Below are 26053 nucleotides of genomic sequence, written 5' to 3'. Positions count from 1 at the left end.
GTGGACTAGATCATAAGGGTTGAAGTGTGTTTATTGTGGACTAGATCATATGGGTCGAAGTGTGTTTATTGTGGACTAGATCATATGGGTCGAAGTGTGTTTATTGTGGACTAGATCATATGGGTCGAAGTGTGTTTATTGTGGACTAGATCATATGGGTCGAAGTGTGTTTATTGTGGACTAGATCATATGGGTCGAAGTGTGTTTATTGTGGACTAGATCATATGGGTTGAAGTGTGTTTATTGTGGACTAGATCATATGGGTTGAAGTGTGTTTATTGTGGACTAGATCATAAGGGTTGAAGTGTGTTTATTGTGGACTAGATCATATGGGTTGAAGTGTGTTTATTGTGGACTAGATCATAAGGGTTGAAGTGTTTATTGTGGACTAGATCATATGGGTTGAGGGCTGTTTTATTTCTCAGTGCATTTGGAAAGTATTCAGACCCCTTGACTTTTTACACATTTTGTTACGTTACAAAATGTTTCCCCCCTCACCAATCTACACATAATACCCCACTTTGACAAAAACTGTTTTTTAAAAAGATTTTTACAAATGTATTAAAACAAAAAACCTCCATAATTCTTCAATGGAAGAAGTTTCAAACCACCATGACTCTTTCTAGAGGTGGCCGCCCGGCCAAGCTGAGCAATCTGGGGAAAGGGGCATGGTCTGGGAGGTGACCAAGAACCCAATGGTCACTGACAGAGCTCCAGAGTTCCTCTGTGGAGATGGGAGAACCTTCCAGAAGGACAACGATCTTTACAGCACTCCACCAATCAGGCCCTTATGGTAGAGTGGCCAGACGGATGCCACGCCTCAGTAAAAGGCACATGACAGCCTGCTTGGAGTTTTCCAAAAGGCACCTAAAGGACTAACAGACCATGAGAAACAAGATTATCTGGTCTGATGAAACCAAGATTTTACTCTTTGGACTGAATACCAAGCGTCACATCTGTAGGAAACCTGGCACCATCCCTACAGTGAAGCATGGTGGTGGCAGCATCATGCTGTGGGGATGTTTTTCAGCAGCAGGGACTGGGAGACTAGTCAGAATCGAGGCAAAGATGAACGGAGCAAAGTACAGAGAGAATCTTGATGAAAACCTGCTCCAGAGCGCTCAGGTCCTCAGACTGGGGTGAAGGTTCACCTTCCAACAGGACAACGACCCTAAGCACACAGACAAGACAACGCAGGAGTGGCTTCGGGACAAGTCTCTGAATGTTCTTGAGTGTCCCAGCCAGCCACCCGTACTTGAACCCGAACAAACATCTCTGGAGACACCTGAAAATAGCTGTGCAGCGATACTCCCCATCCAACCTGACAGAGCTTGAGAGGATCTGCAGAGAAGAATGTGAGAAACACCCCAAATACAGGTGTGACAAGCTTGTAGCGTCAAACCCAAGACGACTGGAGGCTGTAATCGCTGCCAACGGTGCTTCAACAAAGTACTGAATAAAGGGTCTGAATACTGATGGAAATGTACTGAGTAAAGGGTCTGAATACTGATGGAAATGTACTGAGTAAAGGGTCTGAATACTGATGGAAATGTACTGAGTAAAGGGTCTGAATACTGATGGAAAAGTACTGAGTAAAGGGTCTGAATACTGATGGAAAAGTACTGAGTAAAGGGTCTGAATACTGATGGAAAAGTACTGAGTAAAGGGTCTGAATACTGATGGAAATGTACTGAGTAAAGGGTCTGAATACTGATGGAAATGTACTGAGTAAAGGGTCTGAATACTGATGGAAAAGTACTGAGTAAAGGGTCTGAATACTGATGGAAATGTACTGAGTAAAGGGTCTGAATACTGATGGAAATGTACTGAGTAAAGGGTCTGAATACTGATGGAAATGTACTGAGTAAAGGGTCTGAATACTGATGGAAATGTACTGAGTAAAGGGTCTGAATACTGATGGAAATGTACTGAGTAAAGGGTCTGAATACTGATGGAAATGTACTGAGTAAAGGGTCTGAATACTGATGGAAATGTACTGAGTAAAGGGTCTGAATACTGATGGAAAAGTACTGAGTAAAGGGTCTGAATACTGATGGAAATGTACTGAGTAAAGGGTCTGAATACTGATGGAAATGTACTGAGTAAAGGGTCTGAATACTGATGGAAATGTACTGAGTAAAGGGTCTGAATACTGATGGAAATGTACTGAGTAAAGGGTCTGAATACTGATGGAAATGTACTGAGTAAAGGGTCTGAATACTGATGGAAATGTACTGAGTAAAGGGTCTGAATACTGATGGAAATGTACTGAGTAAAGGGTCTGAATACTGATGGAAATGTACTGAGTAAAGGGTCTGAATACTGATGGAAAGTACTGAGTAAAGGGTCTGAATACTGATGGAAAAGTACTGAGTAAAGGGTCTGAATACTGATGGAAAAGTACTGAGTAAAGGGTCTGAATACTGATGGAAATGTACTGAGTAAAGGGTCTGAATACTGATGGAAATGTACTGAGTAAAGGGTCTGAATACTGATGGAAAAGTACTGAGTAAAGGGTCTGAATACTGATGGAAATGTACTGAGTAAAGGGTCTGAATACTGATGGAAATGTACTGAGTAAAGGGTCTGAATACTGATGGAAATGTCCTGAGTAAAGGGTCTGAATACTGATGGAAATGTACTGAGTAAAGGGTCTGAATACTGATGGAAATGTACTGAGTAAAGGGTCTGAATACTGATGGAAATGTACTGAGTAAAGGGTCTGAATACTGATGGAAATGTACTGAGTAAAGGGTCTGAATACTGATGGAAATGTACTGAGTAAAGGGTCTGAATACTGATGGAAATGTACTGAGTAAAGGGTCTGAATACTGATGGAAATGTACTGAGTAAAGGGTCTGAATACTGATGGAAATGTACTGAGTAAAGGGTCTGAATACTGATGGAAATGTACTGAGTAAAGGGTCTGAATACTGATGGAAATGTACTGAGTAAAGGGTCTGAATACTGATGGAAATGTACTGAGTAAAGGGTCTGAATACTGATGGAAATGTACTGAGTAAAGGGTCTGAATACTGATGGAAATGTACTGAGTAAAGGGTCTGAATACTGATGGAAATGTACTGAGTAAAGGGTCTGAATACTGATGGAAATGTGAGGTTTCAGTTGATTTAGATATGTTTCTACAGCTGTTTTTGCTTCGTCATCATCATAGGGTATTGTGGGTAGATTGAGTTTTTTAAATGGTTTAAATACATTTAAATACAAGGCTGTAACGTAACAAAATGTGGAAAAAGTCAAGTGGTCTGAATACTTTCCGAATGCCCTGTATATGAATCCTTTTTCAGATAATGCACGTCATAAAGATGTCCTAACGCTTCAAGCCTCCTCCTCAACCCTCTCTCGCTCTCTCCCCACCCGCAAAATTTCAGTCACATGCCTTCCCAGATATCATTTGTTGACGTGATCACAACAGTCTTGTGTTTTCTTTGGAAAGATGGGCCTAGCTGAGAATAGAACATTCCGTTTTCGGCCTCAGTGTGGCGCTGTTTACCGCAATTTTATGGGTTATAAATGTGACCAGAAAACTACTTGTTTTACTCAACTAGAGATTTAAATAAATGTTGTTTCTTTAAAAAATGAGCCTGGCTGACATTAAAGGCACATCTCTTTATTTACAATGTCCGGTTGCCTTGGTTAATACAAACGCAGGACAGTATGGCAGACAGACACCTCTTTATTTACAATGTCCGGTTGCCATGGTTAACACAAACGCAGGATAGTATGGCAGACAGGCACATCTCTTTATTTACAATGCCCCGCTGCCTTGGTTAACACAAACACAGGACAGTATGGCAGACAGACACATCTCTTTATTTACAATGTCCGGTTGCCATGGTTAACACAAACACAGGACAGTATGGCAGACAGACACATCTCTTTATTTACAATGTCCGGTTGCCATGGTTAACACAAACACAGGACAGTATGGCAGACAGACACCTCTTTATTTACAAAGACAGACACCTCTTTATTTACAATGTCCGGTTGCCTTGGTTAATACAAACGCAGGACAGTATGGCAGACAGACACCTCTTTATTTACAATGTCCGGTTGCCATGGTTAACACAAACGCAGGATAGTATGGCAGACAGGCACATCTCTTTATTTACAATGCCCCGCTGCCTTGGTTAACACAAACACAGGACAGTATGGCAGACAGACACATCTCTTTATTTACAATGTCCGGTTGCCATGGTTAACACAAACACAGGACAGTATGGCAGACAGACACATCTCTTTATTTACAATGCCCCGCTGCCTTGGTTAACACAAACACAGGACAGTATGACAGCCTTATGACATCGTTGACGTCTCTCTGGCCCCTCAGACAGCCTTATGACATCGTTGACGTCTCTCTGGCCCCTCAGACAGCCTTATGACATCGTTGACGTCTCTCTGGCCCCTCAGACAGCCTTATGACATCGTTGATGTCTCTCTGGCCCCTCAGACAGCCTTATGACATCGTTGACGTCTCTCTGGCCCCTCAGACAGCCTTATGACATCGTTGACGTCTCTCTGGCCCCTCAGACAGCCTTATGACATCGTTGACGTCTCTCTGGCCCCTCAGGCAGCCTTATGACATCGTTGACGTCTCTCTGGCCCCCCAGGCAGCCTTATGACACAGTTGACGTCTCTCTGGCCCCTCAGACAGCCTTATGACATCGTTGACGTCTCTCTGGCCCCTCAGACAGCCTTATGACATCGTTGACGTCTCTCTGGCCCCCCAGGCAGCCTTATGACACAGTTGACGTCTCTCTGGCCCCTCAGGCAGCCTTATGACATCGTTGACGTCTCTCTGGCCCCTCAGGTAGCCTTATGACATCGTTGACGTCTCTCTGGCCCCTCAGGCAGCCTTATGACACAGTTGACGTCTCTCTGGCCCCTCAGGCAGCCTTATGACATCGTTGACGTCTCTCAGACAGCCTTATGACATTCTTGACGTCTCTCTGGCCCCTCAGGCAGCCTTATGACACAGTTGACGTCTCTCTGGCCCCTCAGGCAGCCTTATGACACAGTTGACGTCTCTCTGGCCTCTCAGACAGCCTTATGACACAGTTGACGTCTCTCTGGCCCCTCAGGCAGATTTATGACATCGTTGTCCTCATCAATCGTCGTCAGTAGGACAAGACATGTCATATCCTTTGACCTTCAGACACCTGTCACACAGAGACCTGTGGGACTGGGACCATCAGCCATGGAAGAATCAGCCGTGGCACAAATGTCTCTGGTCAAAAGTAGTGGATTATATAGTCCCACGGGGCTCTGGTCAAAAGTAGTGGATTATATAGTCCCACGGGGCTCTGGTCAAAAGTAGTGGATTATATAGTCCCACGGGGCTCTGGTCAAAAGTAGTGGATTATATAGTCCCACGGGGCTCTGGTCAAAAGTAGTGGATTATATAGTCCCACGGGGCTCTGGTCAAAAGTAGTGGATTATATAGTCCCACGGGGCTCTGGTCAAAAGTAGTGGATTATATAGTCCCATGGGGCTCTGGTCAAAAGTAGTGGATTATATAGTCCCATGGGGCTCTGGTCAAAAGTAGTGGGTTATATAGTGGGTTTCAGGCTAGAGCAGTAGGGCAGTGTGAAGGAGAACAGAGTGATGTTCAGTCTGGGTTTCAGGCTAGAGCAGTGTGAAGGGGAACAGAGTGATGTTCAGTCTGGGTTTCACATATCACATACTGATCTAGCCTGATGTAAATCAAATCTAATTTTAGCCGAATTCAACCTTACAGTGAAATGCTTACTTACAAGCCCTTAACCAACAATGCACTTTTAAGAATTATAAGTGTTAAGTAAGAAATAGATAAGTAAAAAATAAAAGTAACATAAGGCAGGGAGGAAGGACACACACTCTGTCTGTCTCTCTCTACCACACACACACACACGTCATGGTGCCAATGAAAGAGAAAACACAGGCATGGCATGTGGTCTGGCCTGACGGTAATCCACTGATGAATTACAATGAAAGTTTGCAGAGATTCTGGATCAGGGAAACAACAGGTATTCTAATGCAGTGGGAGCAATTCTTTAAAAAGCTAGGATTCCATCCAATCGGCGATCAGATTTTCATGGGAATATTCTAAAATCTGCATAAAGACAATATGCCCATTTCCCCACCAGTGGTGTGTCTCTACCAAACTGACTTGTTGTGGATAAACCTCAGTGTGTGATGAGGTAATGCACCAAACTGACTTGTTGTGGATAAACCTCAGTGTGTGATGAGGTAATGCACCAAATGGATGGAGCCTGACGTGCTGATAGAGTCTCTCTGTTGTCTGCTTGTGAGACGGAGACATGCTGATAGAGTCTCTCTGTTGTCTGCTTGTGAGACGGTGCCTGACATGCTGATAGAGTCTCTCTGTTGTCTGCTTGTGAGACGGTGCCTGACATGCTGATAGAGTCTCTCTGTTGTCTGCTTGTGAGACGGTGCCTGACATGCTGATAGAGTCTCTCTGTTGTCTGCTTGTGAGACGGAGACATGCTGATAGAGTCTCTCTGTTGTCTGCTTGTGAGACGGAGACATGCTGTTAGAGTCTCTCTGTTGTCTGCTTGTGAGACGGAGACATGCTGATAGTCTCTCTGTTGTCTGCTTGTGAGACGGAGACATGCTGATAGTCTCTCTGTTGTCTGCTTGTGAGACGGAGACATGCTGATAGAGTCTCTCTGTTGTCTGCTTGTGAGACGGAGACATGCTGATAGAGTCTCTCTGTTGTCTGCTTGTGAGACGGAGACATGCTGATAGACTCTCTGTTGTCTGCTTGTGAGACGGAGACATGCTGATAGACTCTCTGTTGTCTGCTTGTGAGACGGAGACGTGCTGATAGAGTCTCTCTGTTGTCTGCTTGTGAGACGGAGACGTGCTGATAGAGTCTCTCTGTTGTCTGCTTGTGAGACGGAGACATGCTGATAGTCTCTCTGTTGTCTGCTTGTGAGACGGAGACATGCTGATAGACTCTCTGTTGTCTGCTTGTGAGACGGAGACATGCTGATAGTCTCTCTGTTGTCTGCTTGTGAGACGGAGACATGCTGATAGTCTCTCTGTTGTCTGCTTGTGAGACGGTGCCTGACATGCTGATAGAGTCTCTCTGTTGTCTGCTTGTGAGACGGTGCCTGACATGCTGATAGAGTCTCTCTGTTGTCTGCTTGTGAGACGGAGACATGCTGATAGTCTCTCTGTTGTCTGCTTATGAGACGGAGACATGCTGATAGTCTCTCTGTTGTCTGCTTGTGAGACGGAGCCTGACGTGCTGATAGTCTCTCTGTTGTCTGCTTGTGAGACGGTGCCTGACATGCTGATAGTCTCTCTGTTGTCTGCTTGTGAGACGGAGACATGCTGATAGTCTCTCTGTTGTTCGCTTGTGAGACGGAGACATGCTGATAGTCTCTCTGTTGTCTGCTTGTGAGACGGAGACATGCTGATAGACTCTCTGTTGTCTGCTTGTGAGACGGAGACATGCTGATAGTCTCTCTGTTGTCTGCTTGTGAGACGGAGACATGCTGATAGTCTCTCTGTTGTCTGCTTGTGAGACGGTGCCTGACATGCTGATAGAGTCTCTCTGTTGTCTGCTTGTGAGACGGTGCCTGACATGCTGATAGAGTCTCTCTGTTGTCTGCTTGTGAGACGGAGACATGCTGATAGTCTCTCTGTTGTCTGCTTATGAGACGGAGACATGCTGATAGTCTCTCTGTTGTCTGCTTGTGAGACGGAGCCTGACGTGCTGATAGTCTCTCTGTTGTCTGCTTGTGAGACGGTGCCTGACATGCTGATAGTCTCTCTGTTGTCTGCTTGTGAGACGGAGACATGCTGATAGTCTCTCTGTTGTTCGCTTGTGAGACGGAGACATGCTGATAGTCTCTCTGTTGTCTGCTTGTGAGACGGAGACGTGCTGATAGAGTCTCTCTGTTGTCTGCTTGTGAGACGGAGACGTGCTGATAGAGTCTCTCTGTTGTCTGCTTGTGAGACGGAGACATGCTGATAGAGTCTCTCTGTTGTCTGCTTGTGAGACGGAGACATGCTGATAGTCTCTCTGTTGTTCGCTTGTGAGACGGAGACATGCTGATAGAGTCTCTGTTGTCTGCTTGTGAGATGGAGACATGCTGATAGTCTCTGTTGTCTGCTTGTGAGACGGAGACATGCTGATAGTCTCTCTGTTGTCTGCTTGTGAGACGGAGACATGCTGATAGTCTCTCTGTTGTCTGCTTGTGAGACGGTGCCTGACATGCTGATAGAGTCTCTCTGTTGTCTGCTTGTGAGACGGAGCCTGACGTGCTAATAGAGTCTCTCTGTTGTCTGCTTGTGAGACGGAGACATGCTGATAGTCTCTCTGTTGTCTGCTTGTGAGACGGAGACATGCTGATAGTCTCTCTGTTGTCTGCTTGTGAGACGGTGCCTGACATGCTGATAGAGTCTCTCTGTTGTCTGCTTGTGAGACGGTGCCTGACATGCTGATAGAGTCTCTCTGTTGTCTGCTTGTGAGACGGAGACATGCTGATAGTCTCTCTGTTGTCTGCTTGTGAGACGGAGCCTGACGTGCTGATAGAGTCTCTCTGTTGTCTGCTTGTGAGACGGAGACATGCTGATAGTCTCTCTGTTGTCTGCTTGTGAGACGGTGCCTGACATGCTGATAGTCTCTCTGTTGTCTGCTTGTGAGACGGAGACATGCTGTTAGAGTCTCTCTGTTGTCTGCTTGTGAGACGGAGACATGCTGATAGTCTCTCTGTTGTCTGCTTGTGAGACGGAGACATGCTGATAGTCTCTCTGTTGTCTGCTTGTGAGACGGAGACATGCTGATAGAGTCTCTCTGTTGTCTGCTTGTGAGACGGAGACATGCTGATAGAGTCTCTCTGTTGTCTGCTTGTGAGACGGAGACATGCTGATAGACTCTCTGTTGTCTGCTTGTGAGACGGAGACATGCTGATAGACTCTCTGTTGTCTGCTTGTGAGACGGAGACGTGCTGATAGAGTCTCTCTGTTGTCTGCTTGTGAGACGGAGACGTGCTGATAGAGTCTCTCTGTTGTCTGCTTGTGAGACGGAGACATGCTGATAGTCTCTCTGTTGTCTGCTTGTGAGACGGAGACATGCTGATAGACTCTCTGTTGTCTGCTTGTGAGACGGAGACATGCTGATAGTCTCTCTGTTGTCTGCTTGTGAGACGGAGACATGCTGATAGTCTCTCTGTTGTCTGCTTGTGAGACGGTGCCTGACATGCTGATAGAGTCTCTCTGTTGTCTGCTTGTGAGACGGTGCCTGACATGCTGATAGAGTCTCTCTGTTGTCTGCTTGTGAGACGGAGACATGCTGATAGTCTCTCTGTTGTCTGCTTATGAGACGGAGACATGCTGATAGTCTCTCTGTTGTCTGCTTGTGAGACGGAGCCTGACGTGCTGATAGTCTCTCTGTTGTCTGCTTGTGAGACGGTGCCTGACATGCTGATAGTCTCTCTGTTGTCTGCTTGTGAGACGGAGACATGCTGATAGTCTCTCTGTTGTTCGCTTGTGAGACGGAGACATGCTGATAGTCTCTCTGTTGTCTGCTTGTGAGACGGAGACATGCTGATAGACTCTCTGTTGTCTGCTTGTGAGACGGAGACATGCTGATAGTCTCTCTGTTGTCTGCTTGTGAGACGGAGACATGCTGATAGTCTCTCTGTTGTCTGCTTGTGAGACGGTGCCTGACATGCTGATAGAGTCTCTCTGTTGTCTGCTTGTGAGACGGTGCCTGACATGCTGATAGAGTCTCTCTGTTGTCTGCTTGTGAGACGGAGACATGCTGATAGTCTCTCTGTTGTCTGCTTATGAGACGGAGACATGCTGATAGTCTCTCTGTTGTCTGCTTGTGAGACGGAGCCTGACGTGCTGATAGTCTCTCTGTTGTCTGCTTGTGAGACGGTGCCTGACATGCTGATAGTCTCTCTGTTGTCTGCTTGTGAGACGGAGACATGCTGATAGTCTCTCTGTTGTTCGCTTGTGAGACGGAGACATGCTGATAGTCTCTCTGTTGTCTGCTTGTGAGACGGAGACGTGCTGATAGAGTCTCTCTGTTGTCTGCTTGTGAGACGGAGACGTGCTGATAGAGTCTCTCTGTTGTCTGCTTGTGAGACGGAGACATGCTGATAGAGTCTCTCTGTTGTCTGCTTGTGAGACGGAGACATGCTGATAGTCTCTCTGTTGTTCGCTTGTGAGACGGAGACATGCTGATAGAGTCTCTGTTGTCTGCTTGTGAGATGGAGACATGCTGATAGTCTCTGTTGTCTGCTTGTGAGACGGAGACATGCTGATAGTCTCTCTGTTGTCTGCTTGTGAGACGGAGACATGCTGATAGTCTCTCTGTTGTCTGCTTGTGAGACGGTGCCTGACATGCTGATAGAGTCTCTCTGTTGTCTGCTTGTGAGACGGAGCCTGACGTGCTAATAGAGTCTCTCTGTTGTCTGCTTGTGAGACGGAGACATGCTGATAGTCTCTCTGTTGTCTGCTTGTGAGACGGAGACATGCTGATAGTCTCTCTGTTGTCTGCTTGTGAGACGGTGCCTGACATGCTGATAGAGTCTCTCTGTTGTCTGCTTGTGAGACGGTGCCTGACATGCTGATAGAGTCTCTCTGTTGTCTGCTTGTGAGACGGAGACATGCTGATAGTCTCTCTGTTGTCTGCTTGTGAGACGGAGCCTGACGTGCTGATAGAGTCTCTCTGTTGTCTGCTTGTGAGACGGAGACATGCTGATAGTCTCTCTGTTGTCTGCTTGTGAGACGGTGCCTGACATGCTGATAGTCTCTCTGTTGTCTGCTTGTGAGACGGAGACATGCTGATAGTCTCTCTGTTGTTCGCTTGTGAGACGGAGACATGCTGATAGTCTCTCTGTTGTCTGCTTGTGAGACGGAGACGTGCTGATAGAGTCTCTCTGTTGTCTGCTTGTGAGACGGAGACGTGCTGATAGAGTCTCTCTGTTGTCTGCTTGTGAGACGGAGACATGCTGATAGAGTCTCTCTGTTGTCTGCTTGTGAGACGGAGACATGCTGATAGAGTCTCTGTTGTCTGCTTGTGAGACGGAGACATGCTGATAGTCTCTCTGTTGTCTGCTTGTGAGACGGAGACATGCTGATAGTCTCTCTGTTGTCTGGTTGTGAGACGGAGCCTGACGTGCTAATAGAGTCTCTCTGTTGTCTGCTTGTGAGACGGAGACATGCTGATAGTCTCTCTGTTGTCTGCTTATGAGACGGAGACATGCTGATAGTCTCTCTGTTGTCTGCTTGTGAGACGGAGCCTGACGTGCTGATAGAGTCTCTCTGTTGTCTGCTTGTGAGACGGAGACATGCTGATAGTCTCTCTGTTGTCTGCTTGTGAGACGGAGACATGCTGATAGTCTCTCTGTTGTCTGCTTGTGAGACGGTGCCTGACATGCTGATAGAGTCTCTCTGTTGTCTGCTTGTGAGACGGAGCCTGACATGCTGATAGAGTCTCTCTGTCTGCTTGTGAGACGGAGACATGCTGATAGAGTCTCTGTTGTTCGCTTGTGAGACGGAGACATGCTGATAGTCTCTCTGTTGTCTGCTTGTGAGACGGAGACATGCTGATAGTCTCTCTGTTGTCTGCTTGTGAGACGGTGCCTGACATGCTGATAGAGTCTCTCTGTTGTCTGCTTGTGAGACGGAGCCTGACATGCTGATAGAGTCTCTCTGTCTGCTTGTGAGACGGAGACATGCTGATAGAGTCTCTCTGTTGTTCGCTTGTGAGACGGAGACATGCTGATAGAGTCTCTCTGTCTGCTTGTGAGACGGAGCCTGACATGCTGATAAAGTCTCTCTATTGTCTGCTTGTGAGACGGAGACGTGCTGATAGTCGCTCTGTTGTCTGCTTGTGAGACGGAGACATGCTGATAGTCTCTCTGTTGTCTGCTTGTGAGACGGAGCCTGACATGCTGATAGTCCCTCTGTTGTCTGCTTGTGAGACGGAGACATGCTGATAGAGTTCTGGCTTCAACAATCTCTTTGATGTCACAATCTTTGTCTTCAGCCTTCTTCTCATTAGTAGTTGTGCAGGAGAGATACCTACTCCATCCAGGGGTGTGTTTCTGTACTCAAGGAGAGCTGTGTTAGGATCTCCGTTGCTGTCTCTCGTGCTTTTTACAACAGGTTCTTCACAGTCTGAACTGCACTCTCAGCTTGGCCGTTTGACTGTGGAAATAGGGCTCGACGTGACATGTTTGAACTCCCAGCTGGTAGAGATCTCTTGACTCACCAACTGTCTTCCATTGTCGGAGCACAACACGTCGGTCACCCCGTGCCTCGCTGAGTTCAACTTTAATGCTGTAATGATGTGTTTGCTTGTTGTTCCACTGAGCTTGGAGATTTCTGGGTATTTGTGAGTAGTATATATTCTGTGTCGTTGTAATGGTCGAGGTCCACTCCAACTTTGGCTCTAACTCTCTCTGGGACTGGATGAGATATGAGCGGTTCTCTTTGATTGTTGTTTTTGTGTGAGTTGCAGACGGCACATTTCGTTACAACATCTTGGATCTGTTTAGCCTTGCCTGGCCAGAACAGAACATCCCCTTGCTTGTTCTTTACATTTTTTTACGATTCCCATGTGTGTTTCATTATTTCTTCTCTCATTATCCGAGGAACGAGGACGTTTTGAACTTTGGAACAGCAGTCCATCTGAGTTTGTCAAGTCCTCCTCCCTGCAGGTCCAGTAAGTGCTGGATTTTCTTTGCAACTGTTCCCTCTCGTGTCTCGCCATCCAACTGTGACCAGTTTTTAACTCATCATCTTCTTCTGTTTGCTGTTTTTGAATTGCTGCAGTTGCTCTTCTGAAACAGGAAGTTTATGAGCGATGTAGTTTACATCCAGCTCACCATCCAACATCTGCATCTCGTTTTCTTGGTTTGTATGTCACATATAGACTGTATCTCTGTAGTCTCGTCAGCGATCTGCATCTCGGTTTCTTGGTTTAATATGTCACATATAGACTGTATCTCTGTAGTCTCATCAGCGATCTGTGCAGTCAGGCTGGTGCCTTCTGGAGCGACTTCTTGACGATTGTTTCCATGGGTTTGTGGTCTGACTCCACCTGGATCTGGTTTCCATACAGGTACCGTCTGAAACTTCTCGCAGCCAAACACTATCGCTAGACTAGATCTTTTTCCACTTGAGCGTATCTCTTTCGACGGTCTGTGAGGGATCTTGACTCCTATGCGATTGGTTGACCATCTTGCAGGATCACAGCTCCCAAGCCTTCTGAGCTTGCATCCACAGAGAGTGGCAGTGTTTTTTTGTCTTCTTCATATCGTAGTACTTTAACACGGGCGCATTGCTGACGAGTGTTTTCACGTTTCTGAAGCTCTGATCCTGTGCAGACTCCCAGTGCCACTGAATGTCTCTTTCTAGGGCAGTTGTGTCAGTGGTGTGCTGACATCTGAGAGATACTGGCTGACCAATCATCTGAGTGATACTGCAACATTCCCATGAACCTCTGAAGCGATTTGTCCTCTGGCTTGTATTTCTCTGGACCTTCTGGGAGTCTGGTTTCAGGCCTTCTATGCCTAACACATGTCCAATGTAGAGAATTTCTGTCATTCTGATTTTGCACTTGTCCTTATTCAGTTTGAAGTTGATGCTTCTCAGTCTGACTAGTATCTGTCTCAGTCTCCGGTCATGGTGATCTGAGTCATCACCCCAGACAAGAATGTCATCCATGATGTTCACAGCACCTTCCAGACTTTCCAAATGCTGTGTCGAGGCACCTCTGGAACACCTCTGGAACACCTCTGGAGCACCTCTGGAACACCTCTGGAACACCTCTGGAGCACATCTGGAACATCTCTGGAGCACCTCTGGAACACCTCTGGAACACCTCTGGAACACATCTGGAGCGGGACACGATTCCGAATGGCAGTCTCTTGAAAGAATACCTCCCAAACGGCGTATTAAAAGTGCAGAGTCGGGAGCTCTCTTCATCCAGTTGGATTTGACAGAATCCTTGGTTTACATCAATTACTTGAAATACCTTGGCGTTAGGCATTTCAGCAACTACCTCTTCAATGGTACGTAAAGGATCATGTTCTTTCTTGACGGCTTTGTTTAGATCCGGTGGTTCCCATGCATATCCGTATTTTTAAATGTTTAGCTTCCTGATTGGTCACCAAGTTGTTTACCCATTCAGGAAGCTCAATCTGCCTGACGACGACATCCATGTTTTTCATTGCGGTTCAGTTCCTTTTCCCAGTTTAAAAAAAAATCATTTTTAGTGCTACAGGCACATTTCATGGGTGAACGAACCGCTGGTGTGACTTCTGGATCTGTTTGTATATGATGAACTCCTGGAGCACGTCCAGGTCCACATCTTCATATTCAAAATGTCCGTCTCTGTCTTCCACACATAGACATGGTGGGAACAGAGGGTTATATGCACGTCAAGTAATGAGGGAATGTAAACCAGGTGTGTGGGAAAACAAGACAAAATAAATGGAAAATGAAAGGTGGTCTCATTTGGGCTAGATTTCCCTCTAGGTTCAGAGTAGTTGGTCTCATTTGGGATAGATTTCCCTCTAGGTTCAGAGTAGTTGGTGGTCTCATTTGGGCTAGATTTCCCTCTAGGTTCAGAGTAGTTGGTGGTCTCATTTGGGCTAGATTTCCCTCTAGGTCCAAATCAAATCAAATTTTATTTGTCACATACACATGGTTAGCAGATGTTAATGCGAGTGTAGCGAAATACTTGTGCTTCTAGTTCCGACAATGCAGTAATAACCAACAAGTAATCTAGCTAACAATTCCAAAACTACTACCTTATAGACATAAGTGTAAGGGGATAAAGAATATGTACATAAAGATATATGAATGGGTGATGGTACAGAGCGGCATAGGCAGTAGATGGTATTGAGTGCAGTATATACATATGAGATGAGTATGTAAACAAAGTGGCATAGTTAAAGTGGCTAGTGATACATGTGTTACATAAAGATGCAGTAGATGATATAGAGTACAGTATATACATATACATATGAGATGAATAATGTAGGGTATGTAAACATTATATTAGGTAGCATTGTTTAAAGTGGCTAGTGATGTCCAGAGTAGTTGGTGGTCTCATTTGTTCCATGTTCCATGTTTCGTAATGTTGAGCTGTCCTTGTATAACCTTTTAACATATGACACCATGTAATATAATAGCCTGCTGAGGCAGGAATGCGGGTAGAAGAACCATGTTTATCAGATGTCATGGGTCAAGTGCAAGTACAGATGATCACATACAGTAATTAGTAAACAGCGCCACCCTCAGGCACTCCAGGTAAGTACATGTACATACATACACACCATTGAACTACCTTGTCGATGAAAACAGGAAGTAATGACATCACACCTAAAAAAATTACCTTTTTCTTAAAATCCAACAGTGCAGAGTAAAAATGTAGTGGTTGAAGTGTTCACCAAAACGCATTTAGACAAATTGTGCATTAATAAATTGGCAACAGCCTGTATGTCCTCCAACCCCTGTTTCATGTCTAAGGTAGCCCGCGAAATCCCTGCATTGATAGAATGCAATAATTGACAAGTATTTGCCATACTCTAATAATTCTCATGTGCCCACGTGTCGCCAAGTTCCGTGGTCGCCATAGCGAAACTTGGACACGTATAGATCTGAAATAAGTGGAATGACGAAAACTTTCCAGCCAATCAGAAAAGCAAATCGAAGCAATTCAGGTATTCTTGAAAGTCAGGACAATCCGTGTTCTGCAAATAAACATTATTGTTATAGTTGAAAACATTTATATTGCAAGATGTAAGCATTTAGTATGAAATGTGTAGTGGAGCATTATAGTGCCCCTCTTACCTTTAAAATGATTCGGCAATCATCCTTTTTTTTTTTTTTGAAAAACACAGTTTCCATCATCATTTGTTGCAATAAAGAAAGTTTGACCAAAGAAAAAATCCCCTACTGTCAAATGGATCATTTTCTGTTGTTGTCAATCTTTAGAAAAATTATACAAAGTATGCAAAGTAGAAGTAGTTTTCATATACAAACGTCATACGTGCGAACTCAGAAACAAAATACGCTTCGCCATAAATAACATGGTCGTTGTGGTAGAACGTTTCTTTTGATTGGCTATTTTCTGCATTTACCAGAGTTCCATCGGGAAGCCTGATTTCAGACGTGTCCATGGAAACGAGATTATTAGGGGAGTTGTTATTTTTTCAAAGAATTAAAACGGTTTGTATCGAACTATTATATTAATCAGACTATCCACAATTACCGTATTACTGTGTGCATGTAACCCTACTCATTGCTTTTGTCTAATAAACCTGGGCCAACGGTAACCTGCCTGGTGTCTCTGAATAAAAATATAGGATAAAAAAAAATATATAAAAAATGAAGTCTGCTAGAATTTGTTAGAATTAACCTATAAAGCTTTTGAAGTTGTAGGCTGGTTAATGTAGAGGTGTGTTTATTTATTTAGTAAATGCACGTGATCTGGATAATCATGTTCTGTAGCCTGTTGATCAGCAACTTATCATGGAGAGAAAGGTAGTGGTGTCAAAATCACACACCTGCAGGTGAAGCCCACAGGGATCCCACCTTCTAGTCTCCCAAATGGCACCTTATTCGCAGTGGTAGACTATTTGTATATACAAATAAGAATAAGGTGCCATTTGGGAGACTAGAAGGTATAGTATATAAAAATGTAAACCCTATCAAACCTTAATACTTACCTTAACCTTAACTTCAAAATTTGACAACTTCTACATTTGCATTTGGAGTAGCTTCCAAATTAGGCGGCAGGGTATTGCAAGTTCAAACCCCCGAGCTGACAAGGTACAAATCTGTCGTTCTGCCCCTGGACAGGCAGGTAACCCACTGTTCCTAGGCCGTCATTGTAAATAAGAATTTGTTCTTAACTGACTTGCCTAGTAAAATAAAGGTAAAAAATAAAAATACAAAGTTAAATTGTACGTTGCGACAAATGTGGATAAACGTCAAAATGGTAAAACCGTGAGATCATGTTGAGTTGAGAACTGTTTAGCTCCGCCTCGCCTCTGCTGGCTACTGTATAAAAACTTGCCGTGGGTGAATATAGTGACAATGCCATTCAGGGCGGTGTGTAGGCAGGCAGGGGACCCGACGGTGTAATGTGGTCGGAGGGAGGGTTGATCTGTCGACTAAGAACCATTCGAGCGATTTGGAACTTTAAACAGTTGTTATGAATGCGGTCGGACAGGCGAGCGTGACGGCGGTGTGACTTCAAGAGACGTCTTCACAGAAGAAGTTGTGCGCACACAGCGAGCTGCAGAAAATATACATTTAGCAATAAGGTAATTTAGAATGTAATGTGAATAGGCTATAAACATTTTTTTGTGTGAATTTACTATATTTTGATGTATTTTAGACATGTTTATTGATAGCCTAGTCTACACTTCTATAGGCACGTTTTATTCCGGCATAAAAAATAAGAATTGCTTGCAACATGTTGTCATTTAGATGGCTATAATTTGAGAGAAAATGCTAAACCTAGTGTATTGAGAAACGTAACGCCAGGTAACTGCACACTGGCGCTGTCCACTGACGTTATTGCTGACTTCAGTGTCAAGTTGTGCGCGTGGCTACTATGTCCTCGTGAGATTTTGGTTCATATTTGACGGTGTTGTATTTTATTTTAAATCGGCTTAACGTTTTTTTTCTTAAACTTCGTTTTTGTGGGTTAGGTTGTCACTGTCCCGTACGAGACGATGTTTCTTTTTGCGCTCTGCCTATACCTCGGGAAGTTGTTGTCGTCCGGTGTCAGCTTGGAGTTCCGTTATCACAACACCGTGGAGGTGGAGAGATACCTGCGGGACGTTAACAACACCTTCGACTTCACACACCTGCACAGTATTGGGAAGTCTGTTGAAGGTAAGAAGACCCCTCATATGTTGTCTTGAAATGTAAAGTAGGAAATAGAAATTCACTCTTTGATATACCTCTGTTGAGCCTAGATTTTGTCACAGGTGAGAGAGAGCCTTGGACATTTTCAAATTTGATAAGATTTTTTGGGGGGCTCTTTGTAAGCAGGGCACCCGTTTTGGAGACTTCTGGTATATCATCAAAATAAATCAATCACAATTTTTGGGGGAATCATTCAGCAGTTTACCAGATTAAGCACAATTACCGTTGGAAGTGAATGTTGACCATTTTTATATTCCTAAAATGCTGTCGCTGCTTCCAGTTGATCAGACATATTGACCAGTGTCCAAATCAATAACCAATATGCATAAACGGTTTGATATACTGAAAACATAAAATGTACTATCAACACATACATGTGCAACAATAGTGTCAAGTGTCACTCATTGATTAGGGAGGGATATGCACTGTTGAAACTACCACAACTCAAAAAAACACATGACAACTGAATATATTTTTACATCACTGGTTAGTTTTTTTTTTTTTAAGCAATTGACCTTGTCATTGTGTTGAGTATAAACTTTTATACTAATATAACCAATCTGAGGTAAACAGTTTGTAATATCCCCTCTCACTTCGATGTGGTCTTAATGGCAGCTTGTGTTTTGTAGTTACCCGGTAACATCATGGGAAGTCACGTAATATACATTTAATTACTACGGCAAAATATCTTATTTTTGTGATGGTAAATGAAGCAAACACAGATTTGTTCAATATTCACGTGTATTTCTCACTAGTTTAACCATTTTAGAGATGTAAAAAAATAAAAATGTTCCTAAGCAGAATTTAACCAGGTGCTCCACACGCTAAAACACGAGGGTTCTTCAAGGGTTCTTTAGGAAGGCTGATGGGTTTTTATGTGGAACCATAATGACTCTGAACTCTTCAATGGTTCTTTGCAGTTCACAAAATGATTCTTTGCTGTTACAGTGATAATTAAAATGTAGGGGGGGGGGGGGGTAATATAATATTTTGGGGAATGGTTTAGTCACAGCTCTTTCTATAACCATGAGTGAGGGTTTCATTCCAGTTGATCTAATGTGTTGTGCTGTGACGTTACATGTTATACAGCTGTAACTGATTCCGTCTCAGCCTATGAACCCATCTTCCCCTCATCAGAGGACTCTTTGTAAACCGGGTCCCTGCCTGCCAGCCAGTGACTGCAGCTGGCTCATGTGAAGACTAGCCTAAACAGACCGTTAATATATCATATTGACCACTGCTCTCAGCCTCCCAGCGGCTAATCCTCCTGCTCCCAGCCTCCCACAAGCCAGCTCTACCTAGTCCTCCTACTCTCCAGCCTCCCTCTGGTCCTACCTAGTCCTCCTACTCTCCAGCCGCCCTCTGGTCCTACCTAGTCCTCCTACTCTCCAGCCTCCCTCTGGTCCTGCCTAGTCCTCCTGCTCCCAGCCTCCCACCAGCCAGCCTTACCTAGTCCTCCTGCTCCCAGCCTCCCTCTGGTCCTACCTAGTCCTCCTGCTCCCAGCCTCCCACCAGCCAGCCCTACCTAGTCCTCCTGCTCCCAGCCTCCCACCATCCGGCCCTACCTAGTCCTCCTGCTCTCCAGCCTCCTACTCTCCAGCCTCCCTCTGGTCCTCCTACTCTCCAGCCTCCCTCTGGTCCTACCTAGTCCTCCTCTGGTCCTACCTAGTCGTCCTACTCTCCAGCCTCCCTCTGGTCCTACCTAGTCCTCCTCTGGTCCTACCTAGTTGTCCTACTTGCCAGCCTCCCTCTGGTCCTACCTAGTCGTCCTGGTCTCCAGTCTCCCTCTGGTTACCCCAGTGCTGTGTGGTTACCCCCCCCCCCCCCCCCCCAATATAGGGGCATGGATGCTATGCTATAGTAGATGGCCATACATCAATACTAAGACCTCTGTTTGGTTGCTGTCTGATGAAGACCTGTTTCGCTGCTGTCTGATGAAGACCTGTTTGGCTGCTGTCTGATGAAGACCTGATGAAGACCTGTTTGGCTGCTGTCTGATGAAGACCTGTTTGGCTGCTGTCTGATGAAGACCTGATGAAGACCTGTTTGGCTGCTGTCTGATGAAGACCTGTTTGGCTGCTGTCTGATGAAGACCTGAAGAAGACCTGTTTGGCTGCTGTCTGAAGACCTGTTTGGCTGCTGTCTGATGAAGACCTGTTTGGCTGCTGTCTGATGAAGACCTGTGGCTGCCACACTTCATCAGTTGATACCACACCCCTGGTTCTGGAGGCTGGGTTGATACCACACCCCTGGTTCTGGAGGCTAGGTTGATGCCACAACCCTGGTTCTGGAGGCTGGGCTGATGCCACACCCCTGGTTCTGTGATGTGTCCGAGTGTAGTTTTACCACACCCCTGGTTCTGTGATGTGTTTGATTCAGGAGATATCCCTGTCTGTTGGTGTTGTAAAGAGAGATCCCTGTCTGTTGGTGTTGTAGATTCAGGAGATATCCCTGTCTGTTGGTGTTGTAGATTCAGGAGATATCCCTGCCTGTTGGTGTTGTAGATTCAGGAGATATCCCTGCCTGTTGGTGTTGTAAAGAGATATCCCTGTCTGCTGGTGTTGTAAAGAGATATCCCTGCCTGTTGGTGTTGTAAAGAGATATCCCTGCCTGTTGGTGTTGTAGATTCAGGAGGCAGGATCAGAGAGGAATGACACTTTCTTGTCTGGTGAGAAACTCCCTATTTTGTAACATACAGTATGGGCTTTGTCCCAAATGGCACTGTATTCCCTATAGGCCCTGGTCAAAAATTGTGCACTATATAGGGTACCAGTTGGGACTCACACAAGAAGACAGTTTTGATAAGGATCTTGGCTGGGGTTCAGGACTGTCACGCAGGCTGCTGCCGACCAGAGTAGTCTCACACACACACACACACACACACAGTCATGTGGCTCACAGCATGAACACAGAACGGTCTCTTGTTACTTAAAAACAATGAAGGTGGTTTCAACGCCGCGGTCAACGTGAATTGATGAAATCTAGCCGTCCCCCCTGAGTTTAAACAAATGGTCTATCAATACATCCTATCAATACATCCTATCAATACATCCTATCAATACATCCTATCAATACATCCTATCAATACATCCTATCAATACATCCTATCTAAATGGGGATACAGCTGTGTTCTCTTACCTTTCCTTACTGTAACAAGCTATGAACCTCGTGTGTTTTTATAGTTGTAGGAGTCCCAGAGACTGACGGTTCTCTCAGAGCAGTACATCTTTTAGAGAGAGAACCCAGCAGTAGTGGTGATGTCCTCCTCCAGCAACCCGTCTCAGATGTCGGAAGGGGGGAAAAAAACACAAGTCCTTTTTATCTCAACGACAACAGATCCCGTTGTCGTGACTACTGTTCCATTTTGTTACAGATGCATTTAGTAGGGGGCTCATAGAGACGGACGGTATGAGAGATGTTTATTCAGCTCGCGTTGTCATGCAAGGAAGATGGTCCCGGGGTGTGAAAAGAAAAGGACTGTGTGTTCTCTCATCTCTGATTTGAAAGTGACATCCTCTCTAGTCAGGTCCTTGCTGTCAACCGGCCTACCTCAGACTCAATCAGAGAGAAAACAGGAGGGATGGACTAAACTAAAACAATCACTGTTGGGAATGACTGTGATACATGGGAGGCAGTGGAGGTGGGATTGGAGTCGAGGGAGGTGGGATTGGAGTCGAGGGAGGTGGGATTGGAGTCTATGGAGGTGGGATTGGAGTCTATGGAGGTGGGATTGGAGGCAGTGGAGGTGGGATTGGAGTCGAGGGAGGTGGGATTGGAGGTGGGATTGGAGGTAGTGGAGGTGGGATTGGAGTCGAGGGAGAGGTGGTGCAGACAACCCCTGGATTTACAGTTCATTGTATCTGTTCGGGTTCTTCACTCTGTTGTGTTGGGAGATTGAAACATCTCCTTGTCAATCTCCCTGCGTTGCCTTGCCAGTCGGTGGCATTTCTGTGGCGACTCTGTGTGCCTGTGCTTTGCATGGCTGGACACAAAGCATTGAGGCTCCCTCTTCCAGCTCTCTTTCTCTCTCTCTCGTTTCAGTCAGATTCAGATGCAAATTGAGACTCTCAACCTCTGGAGCAGGAACTGGGCTTGCATCCAAAATGGCACCCTATTCCGTATATAGTGCACTACTTTTAGACCAGGGCCCATATGTCTTAGGTGAAATGTAGTGCAGTATGTAGGGAATAGGGTCATATTTGGGACGTAACCTATGTTATTACCATAGTTGACTCGCTGCTGCTTCCTGACTCGGTTCCTGTTCCCTTTGTTTCTGAGAAGACAGACCAGACTATAGGACCTTGTGTTTCTGAGAAGCCAGACCAGACTATAGGACCTTGTGTTTCTGAGAAGACAGACCAGACTATAGGACCTTGTGTTTCTGAGAAGACAGACCAGACTATAGGACCTTGTGTTTCTGAGAAGACAGACCAGACTATAGGACCTTGTGTTTCTGAGAAGACAGACCAGACTATAGGACCTTGTGTTTCTGAGAAGCCAGACCAGACTATAGGACCTTGTGTTTCTGAGAAGACAGACCAGACTATAGGACCTTGTGTTTCTGAGAAGACAGACCAGACTCTAGGACCTTTTGATTCTGAGAAGACAGACCAGACTCTAGGACCTTGTGTTTCTGAGAAGACAGACCAGACTCTAGGACCTTGTGTTTCTGAGAAGACAGACCAGACTATAGGACCTTGTGTTTCTGAGAAGACAGACCAGACTCTAGGACCTTTTGATGGCATCGGTCTGTTTGTTTCTGAGAAGACAGACCAGACTCTAGGACCTTGTGTTTCTGAGAAGACAGACCAGACTATAGGACCTTTTGATGGCATCGGTCTGTTTGTTTCTGAGAAGACAGACCAGACTCTAAGACCTTGTGTTTCTGAGAAGACAGACCAGACTATAGGACCTTTTGATGGCATCGGTCTGTTTGTTTCTGAGAAGACAGACCAGACTCTAGGACCTTCTGATGGCATCGGTCTGTTTGTTTCTGATTTACATTTTTCTTTTCTATTTGAACCTTTTTTATTTCACTTGGCAAGTCAGTTAAGAATGTGTTCTTATTTGACATTGACAGACTACCCCGACCAAACCCCTCCTCTAACCCGGACAACGCTGGGCCAATTGTGCGCCGCCCTATAGGACACCAGATCACGGCCGGTTGTGATACAGCCCAGGATCGAACCAGGGTCTGTAGTGATGCTAGAGGCATCACTACAGACCCTGCACTGCGATGCAGTGGCTTAGACAGCTGCGTCACTCGAGAGCTGAAAAGACGGACCAGACAATTAGAACCATTTGATGGCATCTGTTTGTTTCTGGTCTGTCTTCTCAGACTATAGAACCCTGTGATGGCATCTGTCTGTGCTCAGCCATTCACATTTTTAATTGATTAGAACCTGGGAGGAATTAACTGTAGATTGGAGCCGTACGGATCCTGAGGCCTTAAGGGTTTAAAGTAAAGAGGTGAAGAGAGGACAGAAGTCCTACAACACTATGAAGTCGACTCCCAAATTGTACCCTATTCCATGGCCTATATAGTGCCCTACTACTTATGACCAGAGCCCTATGAGGAATAAAGTGCCAGTTGGGACACAGGCTGAGACAATACCCTCCGATGTAAAACTTCTTCAGCCAGCATGGTTAGCAGATGTTAATGCGAGTGTAGCGAAATGCTTGTGCTTCTAGTTCCGACAATGCAGTAATAACCGAGTAATCTAGCTAACAATTCCAAAACTACTACCTTATAGACACAAGTGTAAAGGGATAAAGAATATGTACATAAAGATATATGGATGAGTGATGGTAGAGAACGGCATAGGCAAGATACAGTAGATGGTATTGAGTGCAGTATATACATATGAGATGAGTATGTAAACAAAGTGGCATAGTTAAAGTGGCTAGTGATACATGTATTACATAAGGATGCAGTAGATGATAGAGTACAGTATATACCCTACATTATTCATCTCGTATGTAAACATTATATTAGGTAGCATTGCTTAAAGTGGCTAGTGATATATTTTTACATCGATTTCCATCAATTCCCATTATTAAAGTGGCTGGAGTTGAGTCAGTATGTTGGCAGCAGCCACTCAATATTAGTGGTGGCTGTTTAACAGTCTGATGGCCTTGAGATAGAAGCTGTTTTTCAGTCTCTCGCTCCCAGCTTTGATGCACCTGTACTGACTTCACCTTCTGGATGATAGCGGAGTGAACAGGCAGTGGCTCAGGTGGTTGTTGTCCTTGATGATCTTTATGGCCTTCCTGTGACATCGGGTGGTGTAGGTGTCCTGGAGGGCAGGTAGTTTGCCCCCGGTGATGCGTTGTGCTCTTCTCTTGTTCTGCGTTAGTTATTGATCTTGTTGATGTGTTTAACTGAGGGAGAGAGATCCTACCTTTTCTTTCATGGTTGTTTGATCAACAGGACTGTAAAGTTCCCAAATGTAAGAGGACTATCCTGGTATTCATGTAACTGATGTGAAATGGCTAGCTAGTTAGCGGTGGTGCTGAGGTAACGGATGTGAAATGGCTAGCTAGTTAGCGGTGGTGCTGAGGTAACGGATGTGAAATGGCTAGCTAGTTAGCGGTGGTGCTGAGGTAACGGATGTGAAATGGCTAGCTAGTTAGCGGTGGTGCTGAGGTAACGGATGTGAAACGGCTAGCTAGTTAGCGGTGGTGCGCGCTAAATAGCGTTTCAATCGGTGACGTCACTTGCTCTGAGACCTTGAAGTAGTAGTTCCCCTTGCTCTGCAAGGGCCACGGCTTTTGTGGAGTGATGGGTAACGATGCTTCGTGGGTGACTGTTGTTGATGTGTGCAGAGGGTCCCTGGTTCGCGCCTGGGTCGGGGCGAGGGGACGGTCTAAAGTTATACTGTTACATTTACATATTTGCAGAAATCCATTCAGGTGTATTTTGTGGCTTTTGGCGAATGCCTTCTAATTATCTAAAGTCGTACTGTTGCTACTTCCTGTAAACACACAGTCCAGTTCATAGTGAATGACAGGCCCTACTTCCTGTGAACACACAGTCCAGTTCAAAGGGAATGACAGGCCCTACTTCCTGTAAACACACAGTCCAGTTCAAAGGGAATGACAGGCCCTACTTCCTGTAAACACACAGTCCAGTTCATAGTGAATGACAGGCCCTACTTCCTGTAAACACACAGTCCAGTTCAAAGGGAATGACAGGCCCTACTTCCTGTAAACACACAGTCCAGTTCAAAGGGAATGACAGGCCCTACTTCCTGTAAACACACAGTCCAGTTCAAAGGGAATGACAGGCCCTACTTCCTGTAAACACACAGTCCAGTTCAAAGGGAATGACAGGCCCTACTTCCTGTAAACACACAGTCCAGTTCAAAGGGAATGACAGGCCCTACTTCCTGTAAACACACAGTCCAGTTCAAAGGGAATGACAGGCCCTACTTCCTGTAAACACACAGTCCAGTTCAAAGGGAATGACAGGCCCTACTGCCTGTAAACACACAGTCCAGTTCATAGGGAATGATGCCAGGTCTGTGTACAAATGGCTTATTTGCATAAAGGTCTACTGTATCTCTGATTGACTCTGCTGCACCGGTCTGCGTAGACTCCGGTCCAGGACAAGACCGTGTTTTTATCAGGGTTTTATTTACAACAGTGTCTATTAATTGTCCAAATGCCCGGCAACTTTCCCAGTTTGTTGCTGTAGAATCATAAATGTCTTCTACGTCATTCCCAAACATTCCATGAATTTATGAAACGGTGAAAATGACCAAATCTAAGTGCTCATTGTCAATTTATTTTTAAGTTTCATTCTTCCTGGTGTGTGATTTTTAATAAGATTTCCTGTTGCTAAACACTGTCAGTTCCACTATAAAGTAGAGTACAGTATCTTTAGGCCCTCTGTGTACCTGCCTGGCTCCCTGCCTGCACTAAATCTCTGGCAGATTGTGAGATCATCGTGTTTCAAGGCCTGTCGCCCGTCTTGGGCCGGCCCGTTAATTTAACCTCCCTCCTAATCTTCTGGTGACCCCCGTGCCGCTCGAGGTGAGAGACTCTTGGCTAATTACTGTTTTAAATCTAGTACACCACCTGCCTTGTCCCTTCTCCTCCGCTGACTCCCTCTCTG

At 45.3% G+C, this 26053-nt stretch overlaps 1 protein-coding gene across 1 annotated transcript in view; it reads left to right on the top strand.

Annotated features, from left to right (window-relative positions):
• Nucleotides 1-17074: 17074 nt before the first annotated feature.
• LOC116360552 (carboxypeptidase M) overlaps nt 17075-26053 on the top strand; it is a 58512-nt gene continuing 49533 nt past the window's right edge. Inside the window, exons 1-2 of the mRNA XM_031815298.1 lie at nt 17075-17327; nt 17718-17904. Of these exons, the coding sequence (XP_031671158.1) occupies nt 17742-17904 (163 nt within the window). The 5' untranslated portion in view covers nt 17075-17327; nt 17718-17741. The remainder of the gene's footprint in view (nt 17328-17717; nt 17905-26053) is intronic.

The sequence above is a fragment of the Oncorhynchus kisutch genome, unplaced genomic scaffold (assembly GCF_002021735.2).
Source record: "Oncorhynchus kisutch isolate 150728-3 unplaced genomic scaffold, Okis_V2 Okis09a-Okis19a_hom, whole genome shotgun sequence".
Taxonomy (NCBI): domain Eukaryota; kingdom Metazoa; phylum Chordata; class Actinopteri; order Salmoniformes; family Salmonidae; genus Oncorhynchus; species Oncorhynchus kisutch.
The sequence above is the reverse complement of the archived record's forward strand: the minus strand, read 5'-3'. Positions and strand labels throughout refer to the sequence as shown.